The following is a 21,299-nucleotide window of genomic DNA, read 5'->3' on the forward strand; positions in this document are numbered from 1 at the left end:
ACGGTTGATCGACGCTGAAACCTTGTAGCATCCTCCTTCGCTCGTGTTCGTCATAATCCCTTCATCCCTTTTCAACGACCATGGGATGTCATTTCCTCCCTCTTCCGCAGGAGTAATTCATTGGTAGGGAGTGTGCAGATTGACCCTCGATAGTTCAATCGTGTACGAAATATCTCTGAAGCACATACCGGATATTTGTTAACTTGCAAGAGTGAAACTGCACTCCAGCTGCTCCCCCGTAAGGTCGTTCGCGCAGAAGTTGCTTTCTTGCAATTTTGCGATTTGATTTTATGAGTACAATCCCAGTCCCAAAAATCGCAGTATGTATTGCAAATATTGGTTGTTATCCATGTCAACTTTTGGATTTCAGCAGAACAAATACCTCTTGCGGTTTCTTTCAATATGCAATTGACGATGACTCCTAAAACGGGTATAGCGTGTAAATCGGAACAGCCGGAACTTGCCTCCAAGGCCTCCCCCTATTTCCCCAGATAACAATCAAAGCCTGGCTCCTTTTGGTCTAACGAGATTCAATAGATCTGAGATAACATAACACTAACTGGTTAGTGAGTTCGCAAAAAACCTTTCAGATCTTCTCTCATGTTTCAACTTCCTTCTCCTGGGTCAGATATGCTTCACGTCAAGGTCTGGACTCTGGAGTGGGAGCGATGGATTTGAAGTTCCGCCTCCGTCATTGCATAATCATGCCTTTTTAATGTTGAATACACTACGGACGCAGCATACTCTATTCATCGACTCTTTGTAAGCGACCAAGGTGACTGCAGCCCCATCATCTCCATGGACCCCGCTAGAGCCCAGCGGCCAAATTTGAGCTATGCCCAGACCGACACTCTCAACCATGGATATGGGAGAAATGAGGATGTTTCCTTGGATGAACAAGCTGCAGTCCTCCAAGCGATGTCACTAGAAACTCCCGCAGAAGCAGGGCTAACTCAGTCACCGACGACCTACTCAAGTGGCTCTAGCTATCATACACTGCGCTCAACTGTCAGTCTATCAACCCTGAACAGCCCGACAAGTCCCATAAACCCGACAAACGAAAAGCCCAAAGCTGGACAAATATTCAAATCAGCGTTGCAAGATGCAAGACACTTCGCCGGTGGACTCATCAGCCACCCTTATGAGTCGACGAAACACTATTCAATCCTGCGCCATTCTCACGGGCTGGTCTACTACACCGGCACATCCACCAATCTCGCAATCACGATTTTTTCAGATAGAGACCTTCCCATTGACAGAACGCTTTGGCTGCAGCGCAAAGGATTTTCCGGCAAGACCGGACTGAAGATCGGAGGGCTACTTGGCGCTCGAAGCACCTGGGTCAATGTGACTCCCGCCGTCAGAGCGACGCCCGCGCAACTCGAGCCAACCGATGAGAGGGCATGGCAACGGGACATCAAGAAGTTCTTAAAGAAGGCTCCGAAGGAGATTCGATCCCATCTCGTCCGAGAGACAGATATCCTTCGTATTCCCTGCGAGGCCGATGACGGCTATTTGCGGGTGGTGTTATGCACAGCTGATGGAAAGAAAGTCCTATGCGGAAGTCCGATATTCAGACTCGCTTCTTCGTCGACCGACGGCAGCTCTATCAGAGGTGCATCCCTGGTGACGATGCCGCTAGAAGTGGGGATCAAGATTGCTTCGGTGGTGGCCAACAATGCCGTCGCAGCCACACTCAGCCCTGCCGCGGAGACGGCGAGGACTTTTGTCTCCACCAAGGTCTCGCAGATATATCAGCCCAGCGCGATACTTCAGTCGACGGTCACGACTGCATATGATTCTAGCGGCATGCAGGGACACATTGACCGTGCCAACGAGCAATACGACAGGAAAAGAGACGAATCTTTCAACGCGACAAACACCACCGCGTTCGACGCTCTCGCTCGCGCTGATATCATTGGCGACGAATCAGGCCCGAATTCTCCCTTCCCCGTGATGTTCCAAGGCAAGGTTATCCCCGGCAGTGGAACCAGCACGGTACAGTGGAACATGCCCACCGCCAATCTGACCGCAGTCTCCGAGGACATCCTCCTACGCCACCGCGGCGTCTACTTCGGCTGGGCTGCAATCCATCTCCCCACAAAAGTCGCTGTCGAGAAGGAGCTATCAAGCGACTGGCACCAAGCCATAATCTTCATCGCTCCGGATCCAACGGCCCGACGGACAGTGGTCCACAAGAACACAGCGCGAGTCTACGTGATCCACGACTTCCAAGCGACGCTCTTCTTTGACGCCAAACTCTCCGTCATGATGATGGGGTTCCTGCGCCACGTCCACGTCGACGAGTCCGCCGAGCTTGGAGGCCGAGACCCGGACCGCGACGCCCAATTGTTCGACGTGTACAAAGACATCGCCGTGGCGACGGCGAGTCTGGCCCGGCCGAACTGGCAAGCCGACGCGACGCTCGAGCGCGTCGAGTCGGCCGCGTCCGCCAGATCGTTCCGGGACCGCTATGTCGATCTCAGGCAGTCCAGCCAGCGCCACATCGACCGCGTGCCCGTCCACATGTTGGGCATCCGCACGGAAGGGGCAGGGCTGAAGGATCGCTTGATTGGAAATGGCGGCGTCTGCGTCCCCAGGCAGGGTCTGACGCATACTTTCACGGCGTGAGCGGGACTCGGGACATGGATTCGAAGACATTTTACGTTTTCAGGGTATGTTTTGGATTGCGAGGGATACTTGCACAGCAATCATGTGCCGAGCCGAGCCGAAGAAAAGGTGGGAAATGCAGCTGTTTGAAATCTGTGAACTTGATATTACAAATCTACATCAAATGCTTCCCTCAATCACAACCAGATGACAAAGACGAATGGATGAAATATCCCTCTCCTCCATGATGATTCATTGAAATACATCCCTCAAATCCGGCGCAGTTCATGGTCGTACAACATGATCTGCCCTCGTTAAGACACTCTTTGCGGCTATTGACAGTCCAATCGGAGCTTCGAAACACGGGCAAGTGTTCTCGGAGCGCTGTACGCTTGATCACGTTTCAGTCCGAGCGAAGGCGGGTATGACGGAAGTCAGCACCTAACATATGTCGCAAAAGACCTTCAATCCCTATTCCACGACGTTAGCCTCAACCCGGGCGCGTTGAAGATTTTTGTTAAATTTCACTCACCAAATCCTTTCCTGGAGAGTTCGTGCAGTTGCTCGACAATGGGAAGTGCCTCTGAATAGCCCACAACGATGAGGTCGGGGAGTGGTTGAACACGATCGGTGCGCGCCAGGCTTTGTCGCGGTAGGTTTGAAGGATGTCTTCAAGCCGCACGGTCAGGTTCTGGACCGAAGATCCTCGCACACCATAGCCGACACCGGTGGCGTCCCAGTTGATGCCTTTGAGCTGGTCGTTGAGAACGCTCAGAGGCTGTTCGGGACCCATGAGAACGACTTTTGATCAAACAATGTGTCAGTCCGATGAGCTCCAGTGTTAATCAAGCATGGTTGGATTTACCTCGGAGGTTGTATCCTGCTTTGACAACTTCGGCAGCGTCTGCTGTGAGAGATTTATTGACGAAGACTGGGTCGAAGCCTTGAGCTTTAACAAGCGGGTGCGCCGGGGGAAGACCACTGAAAGAATGCCAGTGTTAGTACGATGGCTTACACCTCAACTCTGTCCACTCGTGGATACACGTACGTCATGAACACATCAATCTCTCCGCATTTGTAGGTTCCAGGTGATCCTCCCGGCGTGGGATGCGCGCTGGTGAAGGAGATACCCAGGAGCCCAAGCGCCAGGAAGAATTTGAAGGAAACCATGGTTGTGTGGTTGGGATCTTCTGTGAAGGTATGCTTGTGAACGAGTGGAATGAAGATGCTGGTTGAAGTCTGTTAAGGGTGCGACGAGGTGATCTTGACATATTTATGCCAATCCTCAAAGCAAGTTCTGGGAGTCTCCGAAATTGGTCTTGGTCATAGCACTTCTTCTATGGTGACCGGCATAGCCTCTGCGCGGGACATGTTGACCTTCTGGGGCACATCATCGGCAAACGGCTCAAGCCCAGGACACAAACCTGCCTAACGGCGCTGAGAGTTCCGCGTCAGCCCAATTCCAGGGTCACATGGTGGGCTGATGTGTCTGAGATATTCGTCATTAATCTGTGCAAGCTTGGTTGGCAGAGACTAGATTCCGCGCACAGGTACTTACATCCATTGAAGAGATCACAGTAATGTCGATACGCCGGTTCGCGGGGTGAAGCCAGTAACGGTCGCCACCAGTAGGTACTCAAGTACCAATCGCACCAATATTCAGTGCTCGACGTTGCTGATTCTGCCAAGACTCGGTTCGGAGAGCAGATATACATCCGGGCATAAGCCGGGCTATTCCGAGTAGGGCAGAAGGCACTCGGATAGCTTTTCACCACGAATGCCGACCATGGATCTGTGTGTACCTGCGTAGGCTTGATGTATGTGCGTTAAACCGGGCTCGTCGCGCAGGATATTGCTTCCTCTGGAGGAACTGATGAACATTTGGACCCCACTTTTGTATACATTCTTTAGCATTCGGCACTTTTTCCAGTATACCGTGGTCGTGGCTCAGATTGCAGGACGAGATTTCAATGTCATGACTTGTCGAATTTCGATGTTTCTTGCATTACAGTCTCCTTTCGGCAGCTTGCGCAATTTCAATCTCGGGCCTCGCCAGTGAGACACAAAGAAGCAGGGTTGGCAAGCAAGGCCCGAGACAGGAAGTCCACTGCGTCTAAATTCATTCAGACCAGAGAGAGCAATCTCGCAAAGTCGGCTCATATTGACGCTCAATGGCCGTTTCTGAACTGTCTTGATCATGCTTCGTTTCGATCCAGATTAGATTCCTCCCATACTTTGTTGATTGAGCAGATACCGTAATCCATTCTTGGGACCATGACGAGGCTTTCCTCCTCTTTTCAGAGGATACCATGGTGCTCTTTCGGTTTTATCGATAAACTCGAATCCAGCGAAAGTTTTCATACCCGACGTAGTACCTTCTCACAAATGGTTACGGGCATTGCATCAATTCCTCTCGATTTGAAGAATTTGCTGATGACAAGTGCAGAGGGGGCAAGAACATGGGGGAGACCAAGGGGCAGATTCTTGAGGCACAGCCTCGTTGGCAGTTTCCCCTCACGAGGCTGCGTTCCGGCTCCCAACAATCGTGCGTTGCTCCTGTGCCTCTTGAATCGTACTTTTGCGAGGTTATCCGCGGCATTCCCAAGCTTACAGTAGCACGCCTCACCAAACAACCTACCTCGTAGGGACAAAACTCTTTCACGTCGAAAACGATAGTGAAGCAGCTGTCAGCAGATGTCGACCACTCAGGCTTTAAATAAAGTACCTACTTTTGCCCAGCGCTGAAAATACCAGGGGTGGCATTTGGACCACTCTCTCCGACAAGGGCCGCCATGGGCAAAATATCTCTCGCACAATATCTTTTCACCCGTCTTCGTCAAAATCGGGTCAAATACATGCATGGTGTTCCCGGCGACTTTACGCTGAAAGCACTAGATTACTTGAAACCGGCCGGTCTGCAGTGGATCAATTCTTGTAATGAATTAAATGCAGGATATGCTGCTGATGGCTATGCCCGTGTCAATGGCATGGGGGCGCTATTTACCACCTACGGCGTGGGGGAGTTGAGCGCGATCAACGCAATCGCAGGCTCATTTGCAGAGCACGTGCCAGTGGTCAGCATAGTCGGGACACCCCAGCGACAATTACAAAGACAGCGATTGAATGTCCACCACACTCTCGGGGACGGTCGGCCTCGAGTGTTCGCGGAGATGGCCAAACATGTCACAGCCGCCCAGGCACATCTCTTCGATGAGAACGAGGCTCCAGAAATGATCGATGAGGTCTTGACGACATGTTTGAGGAATAGCCAGCCTGTTTATATTGACTTACCTTGCGACATGGTGGCGAAGGAGGTACCTGCCTCGAGGTTAGATGTGCCACTGAACGGGAATTCTGCTATCAGCAAAAGTGTCAGGACTACAGAGGCACTCCTGACAAAAATTCATCAGAGGCTCCAAAACTCGAAACAACCCCTACTCCTTATCGACTCTGGCCATGGCGTGCGTGGCCTAAGCAAGGACATCAATTCTTTTGCTGAGAAGAGCGGAATCCCTACTCTAGCCATGCCTTCAGGTAATGGAATGGTCAGTCACAGTCTGAAGAATTTCTATGGTGTCCATTCTGGTCCGGTTGGCCGAATTGACACCATGCCCTACGTCGGCGCTTCTGATCTGGTCATTTCAATCGGAGGGATGTTCTCAGACACCCAAACACTCGGTTGGCAGGTGGTTCCGGATGAGAACAACATGATCGTGATGCACAAAGACTCCATTCGGATCCCAGGAGAACCGACTGCAAAAATAGCCCTCGAACGATTTCTACCTGCTTTGACGGAGAGCATAACGCCGGACACTTGGAACAGACCAGATGCTACGTCGCTGGGTAATTTTCGCGATTTCAGACCCACGATAAAGGATGCAAACGACCATATTGATCAAGAAAACTTCTACCTTTATCTCAATGAGCATCTACGCCAGCATGATATTGTGCTATTGGCGAACGCCACACCTATACTTGGAGGTCGAGACCTCATTCTGCCCGAATCATCACGTACCATAGCATCAGGTCAATGGTTCTCGATAGGGCACATGCTACCAGCCGCACAAGGGGCTGCACTGGCGCAATGGCAATCAAGGAAGGATGCCGATAGGTTGAATAGGTCGACGACGGACGTAGGCCGTACTATACTCCTCGATGGAGATGGAAGTTTTCAAGCTACAGCACAGGAGCTTAGTACTGTGATTCGATATCGTATCCCTTTGACCATTTTCATTGTCAACAATTCTGGATACGCCTACGAACGCCACATCCATGGCCTCGAAGAGGACTACAATAATCTTGCGCCGTGGCGATATTCGGAAAGTCCATTTTGGTTTGGGGCCAGAGACAAGAGTCAAGAGTGGTCGGATTACCCTGTTTCGACTGCCAAAGTGGAGACTTGGAGTGACCTTGGTCATGTATTGAACAATCAGCGTTTCACGGACCCCAGAGGCCTGAAATTGATAGAGGTCATCATTGGCAAATATGATGTTCCCACAAAGTTTGAACAAGTGTTCAAAGCTGCAGGCGAGAAACTGGGTTGATCAGTGCTGATGAGTACTTCCAAGGACTGAAGTCCATGGAGAAGGGCAGAACACCGGATCCCAGATACCATAAACCTGGTGTTATCTACTTTATGATGAAGTTTGTTTGGATCAGTCGTTAGCTATCCCGAAAAGTCCGGGATTGGTCTCCACTTAGCCCGAAACCTCCGATAGACATGGAACGCATTCGACGTTGCAGCCAATTAAATTTGATTTTTTTCTCAAGTTTACATCGTAACTATGTGCATAAGACGTGGGATTATGACTCGAAAGCATTTGATTAGAGTTACATTTGGGTTGATTGGTGGCCTGGGAATGTTCGAAATTCGGTACTTATGATGGAGGCAAGCCTCTACAACTGAATGTTCAACTGTTGTCAACATCAGTCTCTTGAACCCTGTCCAAGCTATCCACGTGAAATCAAGAGCTAAGAAACATTCAAACAACTCGATTATAGCCCACTACCTGGTTGCAAGAAAACATGGGCCGAAGTCTGGAATATCCAAAACGGGGACACAACACTGTTAACCGGCTCGGCAAGAATAGAGGAGTGTATGATCTGGAGATCATCCACTCAATCATCAACGGCTCTCTGGTGCTGAATGTGTCGTTCGCTCCAAGTCCCGATGATGAGTTTCCCGCCATTCTGCCAATGATTGGAACAATGGCCTCGTTCGAAAACCCGAGTGCTGGCCTTGACGAGCCCCTTGACTGCTACCTTCACGGCTATGTCTCATCGCGAATCATGAACTTGACCCGGCAGGCCCAAGAAGCAGGAAAACCGGGTCTTCCAGTCTGCATTGCAGCCAGCAAAGTCGACGGCCTTATTCTAGCCATCTCATCCTTTTCCCATTCCTACAACTATCGCTCAGCAGTCCTATTTGGTTATGCACAGCTGGTGACCGACCTAGACGAGAAGCAGTACGCCATGGAGCAAATCACGAATAAAGTCGTCAGTGATCGATGGAGAAATACCCGGCTTCCCATCAATAAAGCCGAGCTCTCAAGCACGCAGATGTTGCGAGTCCAGATCAATAGTGGCAGTGGCAAGATCCGTGATGGACCGCCTGCTGATGACAAGGCCGACCTAGCAGACAAGAATGCTGTGGACACTATCTGGACCGGGTATCTTCCTGTCACTGAGACGATTGGGGAGCCGGTGGCCAGTTCTTACAATCAAATCGCAGTGCCACAGCATGTGGCGGATCATAGAAAGAACTTCAATGATCGCGTTAGGGAGTATTCAGACGCTTGTGTAACGAGAGTCAAAGAGATGAAGGTCACCTACGGAGATGTTTGAAGCCGAACAGTGGTCGGAGAGGCTCATGGCAGCGCTAGGTCGTGATTCTCTTCGAGCGGTGATTTTTTCTTGAAGGTAAAGAAAAGCAGCCGCAGTGGCCCAAAATTCAATAGAAGTTGTTTTCTCAGATGCTTAGTACTCCGCAAATCCAATTATGCCGATAAAGGTCAAGCTAGATTTGAATTTGAACTTCACAAGCCTCACTGATGGTTGAAAAAACCAATGACGTCATGGTTGCTTCAAAACACGCCGAACACGCGAAGAAAGAAACACGAACGCTGCATTTCGAAAGTGTTGAAGATCTAACACTATGAGATCAAAACTCAAATAAGAGTTTATAGACCACACGGAGATGAGAACACAACTGTTAGATATCGCGACTTCCAGGCAAATCTTCTATGGTTGCTTGACAACCACCCAAACGCTGTTGCTGGTAGTCGATGGTGATCAGGATCGAGATCGATCTTCCGAACCATCGATATGGTGAAACACAGTGCTGAGAGAAGGGTCTCGGGCTCCATGAAGACATACCAGATGCGGAGGAGGAAGGCGTGTCAAAGATGCCGATTAAGGAAGCAAAAGTGCGACATGCGAGAGCCGTCATGTAAGAACTGTTTGATAAGTGGAAACGGTAGGTTTGCTACGAGACTCAGCACTGCTGACTGTCCGTGAGACTTATGCTCAGCAGATTGCATACCAGGCTCTGTTGGTGACGTCGAGGTCTATGAAGTGTCCTACGTCAAGTCGCTGGAGCAGCGGATTTCAGATTTGGAAACCAGATTGCAAGCCCAGGGATCCGTAAACATCGCCACTGGCTTCCCCAATGATGGATCACATCGCTTCTCTCATTCTCTTGTGGACGATCTACAGCCAATGGACCCCATGCATTGGCAGTACTCATTCTACTCATCCATCACGAATCCCCCAGAGTCTCACAATCCATTTGATGACTTGCTCATCGACCCGCATGCCATCCAATCGCTTGCCAATACCGTCCCCGTCAATTCGGTGACAGCACCGAAGACACCTATCTCTACACAAGGCCACGACTTCTTCGCGCTAGAACCTGTGACAGAGAATCCTCACAAGAACGACAGCCCTCTTTCAGCTTTGCCAATCCCACATGCTGAAATTGCCAGGTTCCTCCATGCATATTTCGGATTGATACACCCTAGATATCCATTTCTGGACGTTGATGAATGCGCATCCGCCTACATTAATTCCAAACAGGCGTCAATTATCGCGGACGAAGTGCAAGCTTCATGGTATTCATTTCTTCTGACAACAGTAGGTCCATCGGTCAGTTCAAGATGAGCTTCCTTAACGATTCTACGTTAGCTGTGTGCCATCGGGTGTACAATCAGTCAACCGAGCACCGTTGCCCACTTGTCCAAGCAGAATGAAATTCTCCTAGCACGAGTCCAAGCCGAGCGTGGTGTGATATCAAACGAACATGCCTCGCCACTGATCCGCTTAAAGGCGATGCTGCTACATGTGATACTGGCACTGCATGGAGAGAACACATCTCGCCTTGTCCACCTTACCGGCGTCACGATGCGTTTCGCGACACTGCATGGGTTCCATCGCCTCGATACCTCAAACTCGAATGACGCTGCAAATGCACAGACCAAGGCCTGGTCTTGTATCTACGCGTAAGTGCGATATGGCATTTGACCTGACCTGACTAGTAACACTGTTCAGCCTCGATCGCATGATAAGTGGAACTCTCCGGATCCCTTTATACCTCACTTGTTCTCCATATATTTGTTCAATGCCGTGGCTCTCGGACTATCCAGGCCACGAGAGTGTAGATCAAGTCCTCCTCGAGAAAACCTTCACCCATATGCTTCGAGTCCGCACCATACAATCGAAGATTATGTGTACAGCGCCCACGTTAAAGCCAGACGAGATTGGCCCATTTATCGCCAAGATGGAGGACGAAATTAGCGATTGGTCGGAACATAGCCAGATATTCATGCATATGTATGTTCTTGCATCTACAGTCCCCAAACCATTGACTTACAGCTCCGTGCACTGACAAATCAACAGTGAACCGGACAATGTAGGATATCTCAGTTGCTTCTGGCTTCAGTACATGGCCAGCGTTGTCCGAGTAACCCTCCATAGCATATTCGGAGACATGGACTATGAACTGCCCCGGGCGGCAGAGCTCCTCAAAGCCTGTTGTGATGCTTGCACTGCATTTCGAACCGTTCAGAAAGGGAGACAATTGGTCAGATCATGGATTGATGTAAGTTAAGTTCGCTTTCTTGGCTGGATGCAGTTCCTCTGACCTTCTGAAAACAGATGGTCTTCGACTTCCAAGCAGGCGTCACCATCCTCTACATAAAGTGGAAAGGACTGAAACTTCACCATCAGGATGTCGACCGAGCTATTCGCAACTGCACGTCCACCCTGGCCATCCTCGCCGAAGGTGCCCCCAATGTCGAGACTTTCAGGGATTGTTTCGACGCCCTAGCCACGTTTGTAGGGAGGAATGGTCTCAATGAGGAGTTGCCTGGTGATAGGTCGGAAGATCTCAACATTTATTGTCGTAAGGTGATTGCCTTGGGAGTAGCACCACATATCGCAAGCATACTGCGGGAGATGAGCCATTTGTCTCCGGCCTGATCGACTCAGAGCCCCTCGTTTTGCGTGCCTTGTTCAATGGCAACCTACCAGAGGGAAAAGTCCAACAAATTCAAAATACACGTCCGGTGTGAGCTCACCCTTCCGCGAGTGGTGTTTCACGCAGAATACTCAATATACAGTAGGAAAGATTGGGGACTTTCGCTGCTTGACATAAAACAAGTGTCTTCGCTTTGATGATGCGTGCTGGCTATCAAAATTTCATAAATCCCGATTACATTTTTTCGCGAGACTCAAGCAAGTAATAGCTCGATCTTTTGGCTCCAACAATACCGTACCCAGGTTGGTTGTTGCATGAGGCAGTGATACTTGCCTTCTTCGTATTCAACAGGCGGATCCAGCGTCCATATCACCTTCTGTAACGTCGTCAAACACTTTTCTACACCTTTCATGGCTAGTCGGTTGTAGATCGTCTGGAGGAATGTGGTCACGAATTCACGTAGGTCGTCGGGCCCGGCGGTGTGGTAACTTTCGCATCCCAAAACCCACCATGGCCACAGCATGATGCTTACCGCGCTGTTACTAGTAGGGATTCGAGATATGGTTTTCCGCAGGAGATTGGAAAGTGTCTGGATTTCTGAGGATGAGTGTTCATGATCCGTCGCCCTCAATAAGAATATCTGAGTTGCGAGGCCGTGGCAGATCGCTGCTCTGACGCAGCTGTTGTGGGCTTCGATACTCTCTCTTTTGAAAGAACACGATGGGCTTGACTTTGGTCTGCAATTTGGATCGTCCTCATGGTCGCGTGCAAGCTCTGGAATGTCGGCTATTGCCTTGTCCAGCTGTATACAAAATAGGTTTTGCAGATGAGCAAACTCCTGCTCTGAGATTTTCTCATTATAGAGATCGTGGATTGCACCTGTACACTGACCAAGCAAACCAAACACCTCTGCACAATAGCCCACGTCAAAATCTGGTCGCAGCTCTCGAGCTCCTTCTCTGGCCGCCCTGACCGCTCCATCGAGCCAGTACCTCTGGTCCATGAGAGGAGGTCTCGCGCATGGAACACATGACATGATGTCGCCATAGGCCAGAGCGCGGACTGTTGATACAAACACAGGGCTGTCCAGCCGATATTCTGGATCAAATCTTGCCGGATGTGAGAGAGCACATGGACAGTCAAAATATTTGTGTCGTTCAACGATCAACGAGTACGTGCCTTGAAGAAGGAACTGAACTCGAACGAGACTATACTGATCATCAGGTCGAATGATCTCGTCACCAAGCAAGAGCATAGAGCCGACGATGGTATCGTTAGCTACAGATGGGAGTGGATTATGTTCGCTGTGGGCTGGCGTTTTTCCACCCGTGAGCGTTGTTGCTCTGGCGGCCGGCCTATTAAGCGAAGCACGTAGAGATTTGAACGCTTTCTGTTGTACAAGAGCAAAATTGGTGGCAGAAATTCTTCCAAGGGAGAAAAAGTGGGCGGCCGAATTTGTTAGCATTGCTTGCAAGGCAACTGAGTTGTTGCTAGTTGCGAGATGCAGATACATGCTTCGAATGTCATCCCATGCGGCTGGGTCAAGGCAAACCAGGTGGAGAGTTATTACCATCCAGTGTTCGAATAAAGGTCGGTCAAGAGAATCGAGCGGATGATTACAAGGAGCACATAATAAGGCTTGCACCCCACATGAGATATGGTGATAGTCTTTGTCGGTTTCGTGGCGTTTCCTTGGACTTTCTGGGCTTGGGTGTCCATCTCGAGTAGAAACTTGGGTTGTTGAAGACTCGACTACCCATCGTAGCTTTTTCGTGTAGGGCTTGCACACCACTCCGCGGGCCACGCAGCGGCGGCATTCTGGTTTCTGCTCATCGCATTTCGTACGGATTGCTCTGCAATTCATGCATCCTGTTCTGGACCGTCGGAAGTAGTCCCCCGTTATAGCCGATGATGACATCAGGGTTGTGTATTGAATACTACGGTAAGTAGTTGCCAATCCCTTTTGTCAGATATTCTCATTATCCAAGTGGAACAGCTCAAGCAGGTATCCCTGGCTATCTATACCCAAAACGTGTTGTATTGTTGGTGATTGGCCTCGGAAGGAATTCGTGACCTCTGCGGAAGGTTATCAATGGAATGGATTCCCGACACTTCGGATATCAAAAAGATAAGGACTTTGGGTAATGCACGACGGATGAAAAACCCAAATTGTCGTCGAGTGTAGTTGCCACAAGCTTCACGTAGGGGTACTAAGGCGCCGCAACCCCAGTGTTCTTATTCGCCAGGCGAACAGGCACGGTCGCTTACTTTCTTGGTCGATTTGTGTTCGCACGTGTCTATCGTTGGATCCAATATCACCCGTACTCGGTACTATCCAGTAATGAAGCAAGCCAAGCTGATCAAGTCACAAGATGAAGGGCTAGCATTTGACCTCTTGGTGTTCCAGAGATAAGAAGAAAGGCAAAGATTGGCCAAGGCCCGGGGGGAAGTCTGAGCTTAATTTACCTTTCTAGAGGATCCGTATCTTCCAGGGACTAAGGATACAAGCCCTTCACTGTTCAGTGTCTTTTTTAAGTTTTGAGTGCCTTGCAGAACCAACGTCGTGTGGCTGGGTGGCCAGTTTTGACCTAGGGAGTAAAACCATGTGTCAAGCCTAGAACAGTTTCGAAATCTGCACCTTTGTCATTATTTCGCGGCTAAAGTGACAGGGGCCGGGGGTATCACATCCCATCATGGCAAGGCGTGGTTGAGACAAAATTGAGTCTGTTAGCGGGCTTGGACTTGATGCCAACCTGGCTCCTAGCCCGGTCGATAACCTACAGCTTTGGTATGTTGACCCTTTGGTCTATTCTACACATATTCTACGCCGGAAGGTGGTTCTTGGTCAACAATCGCATGCATTATTGAGTTTTTCTACTTTGCTCGACAGATTACAATCGAACTGTTACTTAGCAATCATGGTAGAGATGTCTGAGGTGCTGAGATGGGGAACCATGGAGAATGGATAGCAAGATATCAAGGTCTTGTGGCCATATAAAGAGCGGTGCCGACAGCCTCATGACCCCTTTGTCTCTCACACAGGCTGTTTCATCTACAAGTCCCCAGAAGTCTAAACAACCGCCGACATGCGGTTTTCTTTGGGTTGTTCGATTCTCGGCCTTCAATGGTTGTCGGGACTAGTGCTCGCTAGGTCAAGCGACTCTTGCGCCGCCCCTGCTTATGTTCCTACCACCGCTGAGAAGGCTACGCCTTTCTTCGTTTTGAACGACACTGAGCTGCAAGACATCACCGAATGGCTGCTTGACCCAGCTCAGGGCCTCAATTTGACCGATGCCACAAGTCCCAACCTGACTCAGACTGACAACTACATCTGGTATATTGAACCTTTGCGGCCCAACAAGACCGATGTGTTGGCGTATCTGGATGGGAACGCAAGCTCGCCTGCTAAGTATGCTCATGTCGTCATGGCCGAGGGAGGCAAGGCTGAGCCAGATATGACGGAGTATTTTGTTGGGTTTCTCCACCTTCCGTTAAGTAACGAGCTGATATCATCCAGGTTGGCCCTCTTCCTATCAGCAATGAGACAACGATACAAGAACTCGCCTATTGGTACAATGGTGTACATGGCGCCCACGTTCCCTTCAACTCTCGTCCAGCAGATGGGCCAAGGAATGCGGCCATTCTACCTCTGATCATTGAAGTCATGTCTAGCATCGCCGACATTACGGCCGACCTTGTCGATATGGTTTTTTATGGTCCAGATGACCCAAGGTCAACTGCGCACCTTTTCACAACCAATCCGCAGTCCAAAGACGGGAGCGATTGTCTCATTTGGATCCCGTGGCGTCGCAATCGAATGGCCTACTTCGACCAGCCATCAGACCTATACACAAGTTTCGACTTTTCGGGAAGTGATCCATCGCTCTACAAGCTTCGGATGATTGTCTACAACCTGGTTGTCTACAACTCAGTGGAAGAATTTCGCGCCGCCTATGAGAGTGGCCAAATCATCAAAGTCCCACCTCCAGCAACAGACGATTCTTTCCTGCAAAAGGACAGATTGGGAGCTGTCCGAGACCTTGAGAACCGACTTGCGCCGACCTCGGTGGAGCTCGAAGGAAAGCGATACAAGATCGATGAGGAAAATGGCTACGTTGAGTACCTCGGCTGGTCATTCTACCATCAATTCACTCGTGACATGGGCATTGGAATATTTGACATCAAGTTCAAAGGCGAGCGAATCTTGTATGAGCTTGGCCTGCAGGAGGCAGCCGCACAATACTCCGGCAACAACCCTTTCCAAGCAGCAACGGCTTACTTTGATCGCTACTATGGCATTGGCTCCTGTAATGTCAGACTGGTCCCTGGCTATGACTGTCCATATCATGCGACATACTTGAACAGCACTTGGAATGACGAATTGGGCGTTCACGAAGTCATCGATGGCATTTGCATCTTCGAATCAGACCTTGGCCACCCTTACAGTCGCCACAACGAGGCAACCTACATCCATAGCTCCAAAGCGTCCGCTCTGACTATCAGATGGATCGCAACGGTGGGAAATTACGATTATTTGTTTGATTATTCGTTCTGGATGGATGGCACCATCGCCGTCGACGCAAGAGCTTCAGGCTACATACAAGCAAACTACTACCGTCCTTCAGATGGGGGCCACTGGGGTCCCCGAGTTCAAGAAACCATCACCGGTACTCTCCATACGCATGTCATGAATGTCAAGGCGGACTTCGATTTGATCGATACCAAAAACACCTTTCTCAAGACAGATCTTATTGTGGAAAACATCACGGCGCCGTGGTTTCCCGAGCTTGGAGAATTTGAAATGATGCGGTTGAACTTCACCGAACTACAAACCGAAGACGAAGGTCTACTGCCAGTGCCTACCAACGGACAGACGATGTACTCCGTTATCAATAAAGACCAGAAGAACAAGTGGGGCGAGAGTCGAGGCTACCGCATCCTCCCAGGGATCAGCAACGTGCACCTCGCATCACAGAACTCCCCCTTCATGAAGAAATCCGGCGAATGGGCCAAGCAAGCATTCGCCGTATCCCGCCAGCACGATACGGAACCATCATCGTCTTCGACGCAGCAGCAAAACCTTCCGTGGGCGCCGCCCGTGGAGTTCTGGAAGTTCTTCGACGGCGAGTCATTGGTGCAGGAAGATCTCGTCATGTGGATCAACCTGGGCATGCACCACTACACGCGGTCCGAGGATATCCCCAACACCATCATGACCGAAGCACACTCGAGTATCATGTTTGCACCGCAGAACTGGGGAGATACGGAACTTGCAGTCGACCTGACGAATGCGGTCATCTACCATGCGAATGAGAATGGCAGTGTGGTGGTGCCAGATGTGAACGGAGTCAGCCCGCCTAGTTGCTTCCCTTTGACCTCGCAAGATCAGCTTCTTGGTGTCTTTGAGAATCAGAATCCGTAGGAGAGATTCTTCGATAATGGTTCCAAGGAGGGACAAGTCACTGGGTGACAGAAAAGGTTATGCTATTGAGGAAATCTCTGAAAAAAGGGCAAATATACCGACATTGTGAGTGTTGAAGCACGAACAGCGCCAGATATGAATGAATGGTGGCCGTGCATCTACGAACTAGCTAGGGCAGATTGCGAAAACTGCGAGATATTATGACTCGGGTTTGGAAATTACATTCTAGATTACTAGAAATATCTAAGATCTTTGAGAGAGACAAATCAGTTCCTACTCTATACATTAATGGTGTAGAGCGATTGGTTATATGTTATTCTACTTCACAATGCCGCTCGACGACATGGCAACTAGATATCAAACCATTCGCGAACACGATATACTCGTGCTTGGACCAGAACAACATTTTCACTTTCTTAACATGTTGATCTTATCTAGCAGATACGGATAGACATTCTTAAATTTAATCCGAGCCTATTGGTCTACATTGCCAGATAGATATGCACATACAGGCGATCGACCAGGGCTCGATAAGCCTATGCGTTTGCCTTAGACACGTGAGGGACCACCCATACCCCAACAGCAATGAACCTAAAACTCGACCACAAATTTCTCTCCACGCGCACCATTCTTCAAGGTCTTCAATGCATCGCCCAGGCTCTCCAGTCCCTTACCAACGACATTGGTCTTAGGCGAGGGCTTATAAGTTCCATCCAGTAGTGCCTGTGGAAGCCAGCGATTGAAGATAAACGCGTCGTATTTGTTCCGTGCGTCTTCATCGTCGTCGGGTTTGACGAATGACCATTGCACACTCTCGACTTGCGGAGTGCTCTCGTTGGGCGGTTGAGCTGTCGCGACCTTCCCGCCTCCGAACGCCGCCACGATCTCGAGAACGGGTTTCAAATCGCCGATGGCGTGGAATGCCTCGGTGATGGTGACGCCTTGTTTCTTCGCAGCCGAGATGATCGATTCCACTGCCGTGGTGGAGTCGGCGTAGTCTATTACCACGTTTGCGCCCAGAGACTTGAGGTATTCGTGGTGCTGCGTCGATGCGGCCGCGTAGACTTGGTAGCCCAAGGATCGTGCGACCTGCATGCCGGCACTGCCAATGCTGCTTGATGCACCCCAGACAAGAAATCCTTTGTTGTCTGAAGAGGTATATCTCGTTTCTGGTTTGATCCCGATGACCTGTAGGGCGAGCCACGTTGTCCATAGGCCGATGGGAACGATGGCAGCATCCGCAAACGTCAAAGATTCCGGAATTGGCGTGACCTTGCTGATGTGCACGATGAGCTTCTCCTGGAAGCCTCCATACGGTAGCTTTCCAAGCTTGCTAAATGCCTCTGTCATGGCGAGGACGCGAACACCAGGCTTTAGAGTGCCCAGGGTAGCGTTTGAAGACGCTGAGCCCACATTCTCAATCACGCCTGCAACATCGGAACCTGCGATTGCAGGCCACTGGCCAATGAAAGCGCCGAAGTCGAGCATATAGTTGTCGAGTGGATTCAAGGCGACTGCCTTGACCGAGATGACAACCTCATCTGTCCCTGGTGTTGGTGTGGGCAGGTTCTCGATCACGGGTGTCTGCCCTTGTGCTTGGTAAACATAGGCACGGTGCGCGGCCATCGTTTGGATTGCGTTAAGTTCTTTTCAGGAGTCTACAGGCCTCAACAGACTAATCGACAGTTTGTAATCTCGTGATTCTCGATAAAGCCAGGGGAGATGAGAAGAGGAAATGTTGTTTGGGTTTGCATCCATACTGCAGCGGAGGTAGACCACTTTTTATAGACACAACGGACCCCATATCGGCATCAAACATGTAGTATTCGACCGCTACTTCCTCCGTGAGGATACTAGTGGCGACCCTCGACCATGTTCGGGACTCCATCAGGAGCTTCGATGTGGTCAAAATGGCTACGATGAGTGGATCTCACGTTAAGACCAACGCACCGGATTGGTAGACATTGAAAGGTCATGTTTACGCAGCCGTTCTTAAGGCTTTCCAGGGCAAGAACTTACGACAACAGACGTTAAGCTCGTCCGCCGTTGAAGAGTGTGAAAGACATTGAGCCTTACTAGCTTGATATCCCTCGTGGAAGTTTCGCCAAAAACGGAACAGCGCCGGATATACATCGTCTGTGCGGGACATGGATCTGCTTTTGCTCCGGGTTCACTTTTCAAGCGATCGACTGACGTAGCTGATCTTGAATTAGGTCAGCAAAGTGGAGAAAGGTCTGGTGGGTGTCTGGGAAATGGAAACTCATCACAGACTGTTTACCGTAGTTCATTTTTTACAAGAGGTTTTACAAATCTAGTGTGACAGGGAGTATGGAAGGAGGAAAGCAAGCGCGTTGCACGTGTCCACTCGGCATATTTCACCGACCTCTTGTTGGACTCGTGTTGCGGCTGCTGGTTCTAACAGTGCCAGTAGCGATTCCCAGAGTCATATCACCACCAAGGCTCTCCCGACTCTCAGTGCGTACGACCAGTCCTGCTCGATCTATCATATCAGGAGTCATGCGGCCTAGATTTCGCTTGCTCCTAGCTTTGGATCTGGGAAAGGCGTCTGCTGGGTCTAACATTGCATCGTCGTCAGAAGAAGACGACATGTTACCCAACTCAAAATCATTGGGATCATACAAGCGTGTGGTGCCATCTTCGAGGTCACGATCGAAACGTCCAGGGGTCCGTTGGCGGCCAAGCAGTCTGTTGAAGAAGGACAAAGGTCCTCTTGAAGGGGGTTTTGTGGCTGATGCTGGAGTCCCGAAAAGAGCTGTACGAACCTTCGCCCGCCGGTCGCGACCGCAGAGATAGAATGTAGCAATGATCAGGATGAGGAGGAAGAATATGAAACCCGGGAGGCGATGAGGAGCATCGGATTTGAATAAAGTGTCGTGAATCTGGTCGGTGATGCTCTGGCTGTTTTCTCCAGAATTTGAACTACCAGGAATCTTCTGTACAACACCACCACTCGGTAGTTGGAAATCGGCTGGGATGCCTGGGACGTTGCTGCCGAAGCCAACAGGAAGGTCGCCATCTACTGCGGCTGGAACACTGGCGGAGGCATACAAGACCATCTTTCCCATGGTCCAACTAACCTCGGTAGACTTAATCTTGTCAACTGCTTGAAACGGGTCGAGAAAGCCCATCTCTTTGCCGCTCTCTAGAAGTTCCTTGGTGCCGTTATGGGAAGAAGTGGTGGTGTCCTCAATACCCACACGTGGGATTCCGATACCATCGTGAAGCATGTTAATCAGCCAGCTGGCTTTGAAACAAACTTCGAATGCTGTTTGCTCGTCGATCTTCTTTCCCCAGGTCTTGTCATCAATTCCTTTCTCAATTGTCGACCAGTCTTGTCCACAGAATTCTTTGACCCGACTCTGATAGGTGTTGAAATCATAGGCCTTGTCTTTATGAGCCATTTCAAATATTTCATGAGTCGTGTGCCAATATTCACTTATTCCAACAAAATGGTTGACATCAAAGTCAATTGCAGGAACATGAACACCATGGACAAGACATGGTTCGTCTGGACATGGTATGTCTTTTTCGAGAAGTGGGAACGTTCGATGGAGACACTCGTCGAATTTTCCAGTCCCAATCAAGTGATGGCCAGAGGGTAAAGGGTCGTCCTCCTCTATTATTGTCCCATCAAGAGTCAACCTTAAGTCTTTTGGTAGACACGGGTCTGGTATTTCTGTAAGTCCTTTGGCTGAATAGGACTCTTCTAGGTCCTTGACATAACGCCGACGCGCTTCATTAGCACCAAAACCCAGCCAGGTTGTGACGAAAACTCTGTGTTCCTGTGATACACCATTATTCGTCCTTAGCCTCAGCAGTGTCAAATCATTGGCGTGTTTCTCGGCCTCTGTAGCATTTGGCGCGAAAGCGATCTGTGCTGAAGCCCCGCCCATATCCAGAAAACCGTACGTATGATGTCCCTTCCCATGATTATGCTGCTCTTTATCATCGAACCCCCCAAGTAGGTAGTTTGCTGCGATCCACCCGTACAAGCCCTCAGTCTCACCTGGGATCACCTGTACATGTAGATCGCAGTCCGGAAGCAAGAACTTGGTCTCTGATTGGAAGTACGAGCAGATATTGCGCAGCAAGGCGGTTCGTTGGAAGTCTGGCAGGAGGCGCATGCCTGCGGTCGCGAGAAGGAAGATAGGAGTGTTTGGAACGGCATCTTTGGGAACATACTCCAGCGCATGTTTAATCAGCGGTTTGAGATGGTCATCGCCGACCAGTTCAGGAGTAGTACCGAACGTTGAGACGCCAGGATGAACTTTCTTGGTCCACTTGTCCTTTGTTTCTAACTCGGGGAGTGCATGGAGGCTTGAAGTATCCAGGCGAGCGACAGAATTGTCCAACCATCTGTACACATATACGCGTGTACCTGATGAGCCCGCATCAAGTACAACGCCATAACGTTCGTTGTCGGCCGTGGAGACCATGTTGCTGGTTACCAGCACATGCTACTTGGGCGCGCCACTGGAGATGTGTCAAAGAGCTGACTAGAGAGTGTTCTGGAAGAGTAATAGGTGCGTAATTAATAAAATAATTGTACTGGAAGCGACAGTGGAGGACACATGCGGCTGGCCAGCATGGAGAAGATGGTTGAGGCAGACTGGTCTGTACTGGCTGGCAGTGGCTTCGGCGTTGAGAAAATCATGGGGCGAAGGTGTCACCCAAAACATGCTGCAAAATGATAGGTCACGTGCTAAATGTCACGTGATCATAGTGGCGTCATCGGTCCGGAAGACGGTCGCGAAGTACGAGTACTCGTACGCC

General features: G+C 50.1%; 9 protein-coding genes across 9 annotated transcripts; 5 read left to right on the top strand and 4 right to left on the bottom strand.

Moving 5' to 3' along the window:
• Positions 1–798: 798 nt before the first annotated feature.
• Positions 799–2,631, top strand: LTR84_009812 (uncharacterized protein; the record flags this gene model as incomplete). Its single annotated transcript, XM_064853351.1, has 1 exon — positions 799–2,631. One exon carries the CDS (start codon positions 799–801, stop codon positions 2,629–2,631), a length of 1,833 nt encoding a protein of 610 aa, XP_064709750.1.
• A 496-nt stretch (positions 2,632–3,127) lies between these two features.
• Positions 3,128–3,780, bottom strand: LTR84_009813 (uncharacterized protein; the record flags this gene model as incomplete). The annotated part of the gene is made up of 3 exons (XM_064853352.1): positions 3,128–3,411; positions 3,476–3,591; positions 3,659–3,780. 3 exons carry the CDS (start codon positions 3,778–3,780, stop codon positions 3,128–3,130), a joined length of 522 nt encoding a protein of 173 aa, XP_064709751.1.
• Positions 3,781–5,402: 1,622 nt separating this feature from the next.
• On the top strand, positions 5,403–7,154 carry LTR84_009814 (uncharacterized protein; the record flags this gene model as incomplete). Its single annotated transcript, XM_064853353.1, has 1 exon — positions 5,403–7,154. One exon carries the CDS (start codon positions 5,403–5,405, stop codon positions 7,152–7,154), a length of 1,752 nt encoding a protein of 583 aa, XP_064709752.1.
• A 481-nt stretch (positions 7,155–7,635) lies between these two features.
• LTR84_009815 (uncharacterized protein) lies at positions 7,636–8,454 on the top strand (the record flags this gene model as incomplete). The annotated part of the gene is made up of 1 exon (XM_064853354.1): positions 7,636–8,454. One exon carries the CDS (start codon positions 7,636–7,638, stop codon positions 8,452–8,454), a length of 819 nt encoding a protein of 272 aa, XP_064709753.1.
• Positions 8,455–9,042: 588 nt separating this feature from the next.
• On the top strand, positions 9,043–11,085 carry LTR84_009816 (uncharacterized protein; the record flags this gene model as incomplete). The annotated part of the gene is made up of 6 exons (XM_064853355.1): positions 9,043–9,058; positions 9,155–9,741; positions 9,793–10,106; positions 10,156–10,437; positions 10,504–10,705; positions 10,762–11,085. The coding sequence occupies 6 exons, from the start codon at positions 9,043–9,045 to the stop codon at positions 11,083–11,085; spliced, it is 1,725 nt and encodes a 574-aa protein (XP_064709754.1).
• Positions 11,086–11,336: 251 nt separating this feature from the next.
• LTR84_009817 (uncharacterized protein) lies at positions 11,337–12,548 on the bottom strand (the record flags this gene model as incomplete). The annotated part of the gene is made up of 1 exon (XM_064853356.1): positions 11,337–12,548. One exon carries the CDS (start codon positions 12,546–12,548, stop codon positions 11,337–11,339), a length of 1,212 nt encoding a protein of 403 aa, XP_064709755.1.
• Positions 12,549–14,169: 1,621 nt separating this feature from the next.
• Positions 14,170–16,505, top strand: LTR84_009818 (uncharacterized protein; the record flags this gene model as incomplete). The annotated part of the gene is made up of 2 exons (XM_064853357.1): positions 14,170–14,546; positions 14,621–16,505. The coding sequence occupies 2 exons, from the start codon at positions 14,170–14,172 to the stop codon at positions 16,503–16,505; spliced, it is 2,262 nt and encodes a 753-aa protein (XP_064709756.1).
• A 591-nt stretch (positions 16,506–17,096) lies between these two features.
• LTR84_009819 (uncharacterized protein) lies at positions 17,097–18,131 on the bottom strand (the record flags this gene model as incomplete). Its single annotated transcript, XM_064853358.1, has 1 exon — positions 17,097–18,131. One exon carries the CDS (start codon positions 18,129–18,131, stop codon positions 17,097–17,099), a length of 1,035 nt encoding a protein of 344 aa, XP_064709757.1.
• Positions 18,132–18,880: 749 nt separating this feature from the next.
• Positions 18,881–20,962, bottom strand: LTR84_009820 (uncharacterized protein; the record flags this gene model as incomplete). The annotated part of the gene is made up of 1 exon (XM_064853359.1): positions 18,881–20,962. The coding sequence occupies one exon, from the start codon at positions 20,960–20,962 to the stop codon at positions 18,881–18,883; it is 2,082 nt and encodes a 693-aa protein (XP_064709758.1).
• Between the last annotated feature and the right edge of the window lie 337 nt (positions 20,963–21,299).

This window comes from Exophiala bonariae (genome assembly GCF_035927105.1).
Source record: "Exophiala bonariae strain CCFEE 5792 chromosome Unknown scaffold_4, whole genome shotgun sequence".
NCBI lineage: Eukaryota > Fungi > Ascomycota > Eurotiomycetes > Chaetothyriales > Herpotrichiellaceae > Exophiala > Exophiala bonariae.